Genomic DNA, 10,333 nt, shown 5'->3' on the forward strand with positions numbered 1-10,333 from the left:
AAAACAAACGAGAATCTGAAGACTGAAGCTTTACCCATCTAAAAGTTTTTATTTCTTCACAACCAAGAAAAATTATGGTAATACATGAGTTGTCTGTTCTTCTTCTTATTTGATCTTATATATCATTTTTCTAAAATAAAATATAACCATCAAAATCAATCATAATTAAATCAAATTCAATTCATCTTAAATAAGGTGAGGATTTAAACTTCATAAATAAAATTATAACACAAGAAAAAGTATCTTCCATTAACTCTAATAATTTGGAGAAAGAAACTCTAATAATACTTAAATCAAATCAAATAGGATATCAAATAGTAATTGTACAAAAAGGAATAATTAGTGCATACTCCTATATAAACAATTTAATCACTAAAAAGTCTCATAATAAATAAACAGCATGCAATACCAAAATCCAGTACAAAAAATGACAACAAGTAGCTATGATTTATTAACAAATCAAAAAAATTTAATAATTATTTTATTCATATGAGACAATATAGGAATTCTCCTTTTAAAAAAGAAAGGTAAAGTAGCATCCATTTTGATCTTTTTTTTTTTATAGAAAAAGTATCATAATTTTATTTATTATGCATGTCAAATGTTCTAATCTTATTTTTTGTACCTGCAGCATCTCAAAGATTAGAGTATTAGATATAACTAAAAATAATAATATTGAGATACAAAATAAATTAAAATTAAAATTAAAATAATAAATATATTATAAATAAAATTAGGGTGGTGAGTATATGGTCCAACTGAAAAAATCCTGACCACTGCGTCTATGAGGACAGCTCCGGAATCATAAAAGATAAAACGTAGGGAGTGATGCTGAATGTGAGGGGAACATGCACGGAAAAAAGGACAAGTGTCACATTTACCTGCATTAGCATTCCACGTTCTATGGGCCCCACTAACTTTGATTTTTAAGGTTTGACTTTGACCCACCCTGCCTGCGTTGCACGTTTGGGGCAATCCATCACATTCACAACATCATATTAAAGTATTATTAATATAAAAATTAAAACACTAATTTATAAATATTAAAAATGTGACTCATAGTTATTTATAACTAAATATGTATTATTTTTTTGAAAATATTTTTATTAACAATGTGCATCAGAATAAAAATCATTTAATATGTGTAATTATTATGAAGATTATTTTAAGAAAAATAAATATAACAAATTAAATCTTTAACTAGTTTTATATTTAAAATCTAAAAAGCTAGTGTAAATTAATAACTCGTGGTTTTTTCAAGTTTATTATTAGGGCTAACAAAATGAGTTAAACTTGAAATATAATTTGGTTTGAGTTAAGAACTCATTTGAAAATATATTTGAGTGTCATCAAATGAACTGGCTCATTTCACTTGTGATCAAATAAGCCAACTCCTAAATTATATGGCTTGACTGGTTTAACTAATTCTATTAGTAAAACCAGAAAACTAATTTAAAACACTCAAAGTTCAGACTAATAGTATTAAAAATCATTGTAATTTAAATATAAAAAACCCTAATATTTGATAAGTGTTTATAGAGGTATTTAAGCAAATTGCTCATTGATAAAGTCCTCACATCAGTAATAGGATTCAAACTTATGACTTTGTAGGTTATGAACTGATTTCTTACTGGCTGGACAAGCTCTTATTGGTATCATTAAATTATAGTTTTTCTACCAATATATGAAGCAGGACAATTTGTTTTTTTAAAAAAATTTGACCTTTTATTATACCAATTGTTAAAACAGCCATTGTAGATACTCATCTTGTCCTATTTATAAGTTACTTCTAACTTGTTTTACACAGATAAAAAAAACTTTAAATTTCAGTAACTCTTGTTTAAAATTTAACAACTTTCTAATTTTATTCTCATTTAACATACATTATATCTCATGTAAACAAAGTCAACAAACTAATAAATAGAAAGTAAAATTATACATTCATACAAAAAAAATTTTTCTCAGTGTCCTATAAATAAGACCAAAAAATATTTTCTTTCTGCCTTATAAATAGGACCAGAGGAATATTATTTTAGAAAAAACTTAGAATAAGTTTTTTATATCTATTATATTAAGTTCTCCGATTACACATAGATATGCATCCCTTTTTTTTCATATAGATTTATAATTAAATGCTACTAAATGTTAATATTTTAAAAATATAAAACATAATCATATGTGATTAGAGAATTTAATGTAATAAATATAAGTAACTTGAACTAAATGTTTTGTTCTAATTATATGTGTGGGGAAATCGGGCATGCATGGTGCACTCTAGAAACATGCAACACTTCCATGTTTTTAATTATTACACACAAGGAACCCAAACGAGCCAATTAATTAATGTTTTAATTAAATAATTTTTGAATTAAATTTATTGTCTTAATTAGTTTTGATTCTATTTTTCATACATTAATTACTTCTGATATTCTGATTTTGGAAGTATTTATATATCTTGCTTCATATCAACTCCTGCTCTCGGTCTAATGCCTCTCTGCAGCATTCTGTGCGCCTAAAGGACAAACAAGAGCCCTTCTTTGGATTTTTTTTTCCTTTCTTACTTTTAACTTTTTATTATTTTTGGTGGCTTTTCGTTGAGTTCACAGTATGCACCGTTGGTAGTGACTAATTTTCTTACACGGTAAACTTTTTAAAGAGACTTTTGGGCTGACTATAAAACCCTCTCCATGAGTCCATGGTAATTTATTTTTTGTTGATGCATCAATGCACATTAATAAAAAAAATGTGATAAACTCAAATATTAAGAGTATTGAGTTAAGGATTTCAAAGCTTCTGAATACAATAAAAAATGCAATAAAAACAATTTGAGTTGTTAGGAAGATATGATTTGCTTTTACACAATGTCCTTTTATTAAAAAAAATAGAAGGGCTAAATTGCAGGTTAAAAAAAATATTATTGGACATGCAAGACACAATGATGAATGTTTATACACATTTCTGAAATTCAAAAACATTTAATTTAGGGCACCTTCTTAGAAAATATATGATTTTTAGATTATTCAAATATTTTAAGAGAAATGATTTATTGTTCAGAACATTTATGAAATGTATAAATTAATTTACATTTGCTTACCATCTTAAACAGATAATTCATTGTTTAATGACTTTCATTATTATTTAAGAGCATTTAATTTTAAACAAAATCCAAAGTAACTTTACAAATAATTAGAAAGTTGACTTTTCATCCTGATTATTTTTAAAAGCATAAAAAATAATATAATTTGTTAGAAGTTCTTGTTTAATTAAATTATTGTTTCTTAAATGCAGATTTTTTAGTTGCTTGCATGTTTTGAGACTTTTTAAATAAATTATTCCTAATTTGTTATGCCATAAAGGTTTTACATATAAAGAGAACTAAATGGATTTAATGATTACTATTTATTTAGTAGTATTATTAGCTCCACCAACTCATCAACTTATTCTCATTATCATTCATACTCTTTCTAACATGTAATTATGGATTTTAAACATATATAACTTCATCCATGGAATTAATTAATTAGAGTAGATAAGAAAAATCACACAAAGTACATATAATCTATCTATGATGATTAAATTGAAATGAAAATATTATATTATGCGATGTGCATGTGTATGCAAGTTTTCAGGTTACCAAAAAAAAAAGTATGTGTAAGTGTGTATGTTTGTATGATGTCAAAATATGTATATGTACGTATGAAAAGAATTAAATTAATAGTCAGCCACTTTTATTATTATTTTTATATAATTATCATATATCATGTATTATTGATTTAGATATGAGTATAGTATTAAAACTTAACCAAGACTTGCTGGTCAAGCCAATGAATTAGTGAACCGGTCTTTCAATTGATTTAGTCAAAATTTTTGAACGAATCAATATTGTTAAATTAAGTTTTCTCCCCTTCTAGGTATGAAACGACGTCGTTTAAAGAAAATCATAGTCTGTCAAATTTATGATTTAATACTTTTGTTTTGCTGAATTATATGTAATTTATGCATGAATGTTCTATTTATTTATGAATTAATGTTTTTTAATTATATATTATTCTTTGCAGAATTATATACAAATATTTTTTTTGGTCTATTTTATTTATATTATATTGTTTTAATCATGATCCAATTGATCAAGTTTCAACCAACCGTTAAACCATTAACCCTTAAATCATGACCTAATTTTTAGTAACTTGGACTAGCGCTATAAGGAGAAGAAAAAAAAAAGTTCATATTCACTCTTCAACTTCTTTACCGAAAAAAATCACTCTTCAATTTAACATAAGGAAATTTTTTTTTAAATGTTTGGTTTTGTCCAGAATATACAAAGGAACAAAGCAGTGCTTGGAAGATTTTCAAAATAATTTTTTTTGCCAACTCAAGGGAATATAAATTTTAGAGGATTGGATAAGTATTAGAGAAAATTGTTGTTGTTGTTTTTTTTTGTCATAAATAATAATAATGGTAATAATATTATTATTATAAATATTATTAAACTGAGGCTAAAATTAGGTCAAAGTGTGACGCCAATTGTGGCATAGACAGCCTCATCACTGTCACCTTCTCATTCTTCCATCTGTGTGGTCTGTTATTACTCTTAGGAGCCAAAATCGGGAACCAATACAGCAATGAATTGAATCCCTTTGGTCCAAACCCAACTGAACAATTAAAACAAACAAAAAGCTGAATTTTTTTTAAAAAAGAAACGACATGAATAAAAGAAAGAGAAAAATAATGATAATAAGAATAAAGAAAAAGAAGTGAAAAAAATAATATTTGCACAAAAACAAAGAAGAAAAGGTAGTCCTTGGTTCAAACGAACCTTTTGCTTTCCCCGTCAATCAAACAGCACCATTTTCTTTTCTTTCAAAATCTGTGCAGAAACGGAAGAAGCCATATGCATATGCACAAACCCAATAAGGAAGGAGCAGACATCAGAGGCATTTAATTCTTAATCTATCGTTTTAGATTTTGATTCATTGCATTGTGTTCTGTTTCTTCCCTCTTCTGGGTTTGCTTTTTCATATGGTCTTCGAAACTCTGCTTTTTGATGATTGTTGTTCATCATCGATAGAGAGATTGGTATTCTCATCTGGGTCTCCATAAATAAAGGCAAGCAGGCATGAGAATGTGAGGGGAGAATCGAAGAAAGTTGAGTTTTCTGAAAGAATGAGCAAAGAGCTAAATGGCATTTTGAAGTCTTGGGAAGCAACGGTTCGCCAATCGGTTGGTCACAGGAAGGCAAGCGGCCTCTTCACGCCAATGTCTGTAGCCCATGTCGACGATGACGAGGAGGAGCTCGAACCAGGGCAGGTTCACCATGTCGAGAAAATTCTCTGCAATGGCGATTTCTACACGGGCCAATGGCTCGATAATTTCCCTCATGGCAATGGAAAGTACACGTGGACAGATGGGTGTGTGTACATTGGTGAATGGCGAAAAGGTAAGAAAATGGGAAAAGGAAGGTTTACCTGGCCAAGCAGTGCTACCTATGAAGGTGAATTCAAGAATGGGTTCATGGATGGTAATGGTAGCTACACAGGCTTCTCTGGGGATACCTACAATGGTTCATGGATGAAGAATATGAAACATGGTCAAGGAACTGAGACTTATCCTTCTGGGGATTACTATGAAGGTGAATGGGCCAGAGGATTACGAGATGGGCAAGGGAAGTATCACTGGGTTAATGGGGACCATTATTCTGGGGAATGGAAGAATGGTGTGTTTCATGGGAATGGTGAAATGGTTTGGAGCAATGGAAATAGTTTTGAGGGGTGTTGGGAAGATGGGTTACCCAAAGGAAATGGCACATTCAAGTGGGATAATGGGGATATGCATGTTGGTTTTTGGAGTAGTGATCCCAGTGAAAGGGATGTGACTTATGATCCATCTGGGGGTTCTGATGAGAATCAGGAATGGGATCCTCAGGAGATGTATTCAGTGCACTTGAAGAGTTGCAGAATGAGTCCTTGTGAGAAGCTTTTGATTTATCCTTCACAGAAGGTGATAAATATCTTTGGGGGTGAAGGAGAGGCCATGCAGAAGCAATCCGTCCATGGAAGGCTAAGTAATAACAGTATAGAAGACATGGGAAGTCCTCTTCTCGGGGGTTCTATTCCAAGGGTACACAAACCTCTACCTTTGAGATTGAAGGCTCCAAAGAGACAAGGGGTGACAATCTCCAAAGGCCATAAGAACTACGAGCTCATGCTTAATTTGCAGCTTGGTATTAGGTACTGATCATAGTTGTTCTCCTGTCTATCACTCTCATTTTTGTGCTTTAAGTTCAGTTTTTCCTTCTAATTTTTTTTTTTTCCCGTATGAAGTGATAGCTTGAATTGCATAATCTAGAATGAGTTTTCACTTGTTTAAATGCATGAGAAGGCTTGGTTCAATTGGCATCCTGGAATATGAAAATTTCTTGTGATAATTCTATTTCCAAAGCTCCCTGATTAATTTATTGTGCCATAGCACAGACATTCTGTTGGAAGACCTGCTCCAAGTGCATCCCTTGATCTGAAGTCTTCTGCATTTGATCCAAAGGAAAAGGTATGGACAAGGTTTCCACCAGAAGGATCAAAGCACACACCACCTCACCCATCCTGTGAGTTCAAATGGAAAGACTACTGTCCAGTGGTATTCAGGTGAGGCGTGAGGCATCAGACTCCAAAGCAATGTCTCAAGAATGAATGGTTTCTTTTATGCCATGCACTGTCATAATTAGGAGAACTGAGTTATATTAAGTGCTAAAACACTCTTTTTTTTTTTTTGGCTAAAACACATAATTTGATTGAAGTAAAGTTGTTCCCTTCCCTTTTTTTTTTTTTTTCCTTTCTAATGTTTACTATGTGTTTACAATTGTTAATTTTTATCCTTTTCCATCACTTTTTTTATGGTAGAGGTATGAATGTCATTTATTAGCTTTAAAATTACTATTTTCATTCTTTTTTCCATTTCATTTTAATCTATTATCAAATGTTTAACAAGTTAAAGCGTTCATTTTGACACTCAGTGAAGTTGGTCAAATGTTACTAGGCATTTCTTCGCTCCCCTACCACAATGGCAAATATTTTGCTGAGGTCTCTGTAGAAAGAATAGTTGTTTGATCAACTTGTGTGATAAATAAATTCTTTCTAACTATATTGGAATTTCATTTCTTTGCCAATCACCCTATACAGGACCTGATGGATCATTGTATTGATATTATTAGGGCTCTTAGAAAATTGTTCAAAGTAGATCCAGCTGACTACATGATATCAATATGTGGGAATGATGCCCTTCGGGAACTCTCATCTCCAGGAAAAAGTGGAAGCTTCTTCTATTTGACAAATGATGACCGGTATATGATTAAGACCATGAAGAAGTCAGAAGTAAAAGTAAGTTTCCTCATAGTTGACTAGATCTGATCTATACCGCAAAATTTTTCCCCTTAACCATACAGTATAATGCCTTGTTTTGAAAGATCAGGAAACTACATTTTAACTCATTGAAATATCGTCCAATGCTGAAATAATCGTGTGGCGCCTTAGTTAATTCTTAAATGGGTTCTTTACTGGGGTTTAATAGCTTTGCGTAATCCAAAGCTCAGAAGGATAATTTGTGACATTAAGTTACATGTATTGTTTTTCTAATTAGGCTTCATTTTAGGGGGCAAAATGTAGCCTGTCCTTTGAAGATTTAGGTTTTTTTATTAGAAATCTCAGGTTACTCACCTGTCAAGTTGCAGAATGAATTTAATCACCTTCAGCTCAATGCATTTTGATGTGATATTTTCAAATTTGAATTGTTGCTTATAGCGTAAGTTATATATCTAATCACTGAATGATGTTATTCATTCTGAATATAACATGATTGCAGGTTTTCTTGAAGATGCTTCCGGCATACTACAAGCATGTTCGGACTTTTGAGAATACCCTAGTCACCAGATTCTATGGGCTTCATTGTGTTAGACTAACCGGAGCTGCACAGAAGAAAGTAATTCTGAAAGTTGTAGAGAACTCTACTTGGATTAGAGATCATTTCTGTCTCCTAATATTTTCTTTCTTTCTTTCTTTTTTGGTTGATTTCAGGTTCGATTTGTTATCATGTGGAATCTATTTTGTACTGGATATTCCATTCATAGGCGCTTCGACTTGAAAGGTTCAACCTTTGGCCGCTCAACCAATAAACCTGAGTCAGAAATAGAACCAACGACAACTCTTAAGGACCTTGATCTAAATTTTATATTCCGGTTGCAGAAGTCTTGGTACCAAGAATTTTGCAGGTAGACTTCTTATTCTTGCCTCTTTTTCATTATTTGCGTGTTCCAATCATCCAGTGTAAGACATTAGTCTATGCTATTGTTTTTTATACAAAAACACTGCATTAGCTGCTCCTGCGTTGCACCTAAATCTGTTTGGAGCTCAATGGCCATAATTAATCTTGAAATAAATGATCGCTGATATAAAAATGTCAAAGTTTCTTGTTAAAATATAAAAAAGTTACATCAATGATCTAACATATTGAAAGAACTCCCATATCACTTGGGGATAAAACGGAAACGGAATAAACAAACTATTTTCTAAATAAAAAATGACTCTCATGCCCATGATTTAAAAAAAAAAAAAATGTAATGAAAGGAATTAATATTATTGAGTAGTGGTTATGAGGACCTGATAGATATCGCGAAAAACATGACCTCCTTCATTACATTTCTTTCACAATACCAAACAAGGTCTGAAACGGTTGCATTGTTGTATAAACTGCAATTTTCTGCGTTGCTGTATTATTTACATTTCATGCACTTAGAACAGCAATATGGATTATTTGGAAATTAATTAATTGGTTTGATCGTATATCATGCTTTCATGCAGGCAAGTAGATAGGGATTGTGATTTTCTTGAACATGAAAAGATTATGGACTACAGCATGTTGGTTGGGCTTCATTTTCGAGAATTGCCTTGTAGTAACTCGTTTTCAAGCATTCGAACTTCAGGATCTCACGCCCCTTCTGGTTATATTTCATTTAAGATGGATTTTTCAGATTATATTTCTGATTTGATACTTTCCTGAATGCATGAACACATCTTGCAGGGAATGGAAGCTTTGGTAGTGGTATAGGCTCTGATCTTTCCAGAGGAGACATGGATCAGCTTCTTGTAGATCCTAGTCGGTATAATTAATCAACTGATCTTTCAAGCTTAATTTTGATTGAAGTACTGAAAGAGCGAATTAGACTAGACTATTTTTCATTTTGCTTTGTATTTTGCGGTTCATGTACTGTTTTTGCTGATTCAACACAGATGCAACATTCCTGAGTTTTAGAGATATCAGTAAAACCAATCTTAGACCTTTCTGACCTTTTCAACTGAAATGGTTCTTTGCATGTTATTCAAGTTTCTTCAAGAAAACTTTGATCATTGTCATCTCCATTCTCTTAAATTAAATTTTCAGTAAAGAGTGGAAATAAAAGAGTAAGTGGGACGCACTCCCTATCTTTTCTCTCTCCAAACTGCATCCTCCCCATTACTTGAGGGCATCAACTCTGAAATATTAAGGGAGAAAATTTTCACAGCTCAACATCACATGATTAGGTAGCTCAAAAAGTTTTGTCATTGTCTTATTTTATTAAAGAACCTGATAACAAACACCTAACTTGTATCTAAGCCTAGTGTGTCTTTAATTTTCTTTCCATGATGGTAACAATCAATGACACCTGCACTTTCTGATTATATGTGCACTGTTACATGTTGCAGGTACCCTGTTAGTTTAGGTGTAAACATGCCAGCGAGGGCAGAATCAACGGTGAGAAGAAGTGACTGTGACGCTCAACTGATTGGAGAACCAACAGGGGAGTTGTATGAAATTATCATCTTTTTTGGTATCATAGACATATTACAGGACTATGATATCAGCAAGAAACTGGAGCATGCTTACAAATCAATGCATTACGATCCAACCTCAATCTCTGCGGTGGATCCGAGGCTATACTCGAAGCGGTTTCGTGATTTCATCTTCAAAGTTTTTGTAGAAGATACAGACTGTGAGAGAGTATAGTTTTGATGGTAGCAATGTTCAATCAAACCAGCAACTTGTGGCCAATCATTAATTATGTACAGAGTCAGTCTATGAAGAGGACAACACAACTAACCAGCAAAATTGGAGGGTGTTTTGTTGATTTTCCCCTCTATCTTCATCATAATTATCATCATTTTCACAGGTTTTAGAGATTCAGTTGAATTATAGTCTCAAACAAATGTATGTTGTAGAAAATAGATCAAATGCCGTTTAGAGGTATTGTTGGAGCAAAGCCTTTCCCAAGTGTAAATCAATGAACAAAAAGGGCGTTAAGTGTAATGAC

At 31.9% G+C, this 10,333-nt stretch overlaps 1 protein-coding gene across 1 annotated transcript; it reads left to right on the top strand.

Annotated features, from left to right (window-relative positions):
- The first annotated feature begins 5,080 nt into the window (after positions 1-5,080).
- On the top strand, positions 5,081-10,131 carry LOC114754350 (phosphatidylinositol 4-phosphate 5-kinase 6-like). Its single transcript, XM_028943121.1, has 8 exons — positions 5,081-6,227; positions 6,471-6,638; positions 7,205-7,370; positions 7,852-7,968; positions 8,064-8,257; positions 8,847-8,986; positions 9,067-9,145; positions 9,729-10,131. The coding sequence occupies exons 1-8, from the start codon at positions 5,164-5,166 to the stop codon at positions 10,027-10,029; spliced, it is 2,229 nt and encodes a 742-aa protein (XP_028798954.1). The 5' UTR covers positions 5,081-5,163; the 3' UTR covers positions 10,030-10,131.
- Positions 10,132-10,333: the final 202 nt, after the last annotated feature.

The sequence above is a fragment of the Neltuma alba genome, unplaced genomic scaffold, assembly GCF_004799145.2.
Source record: "Neltuma alba isolate B1F8T4 unplaced genomic scaffold, ASM479914v2 tig00010134_pilon, whole genome shotgun sequence".
NCBI lineage: Eukaryota > Viridiplantae > Streptophyta > Magnoliopsida > Fabales > Fabaceae > Neltuma > Neltuma alba.

Excerpts from the sequence above, each read along its gene's own strand:
- LOC114754350 (XM_028943121.1), top strand. The coding sequence starts at position 5,164 with ATGAGCAAAGAGCTAAATGGCATTTTGAAGTCTTGGGAAGCAACGGTT. Across the intron at positions 6,228-6,470 it reads AATTTGCAGCTTGGTATTAG|ACATTCTGTTGGAAGACCTG; the intron begins GTACTGATCATA and ends GCCATAGCACAG. Across the intron at positions 9,146-9,728 it reads CTTCTTGTAGATCCTAGTCG|GTACCCTGTTAGTTTAGGTG; the intron begins GTATAATTAATC and ends TACATGTTGCAG.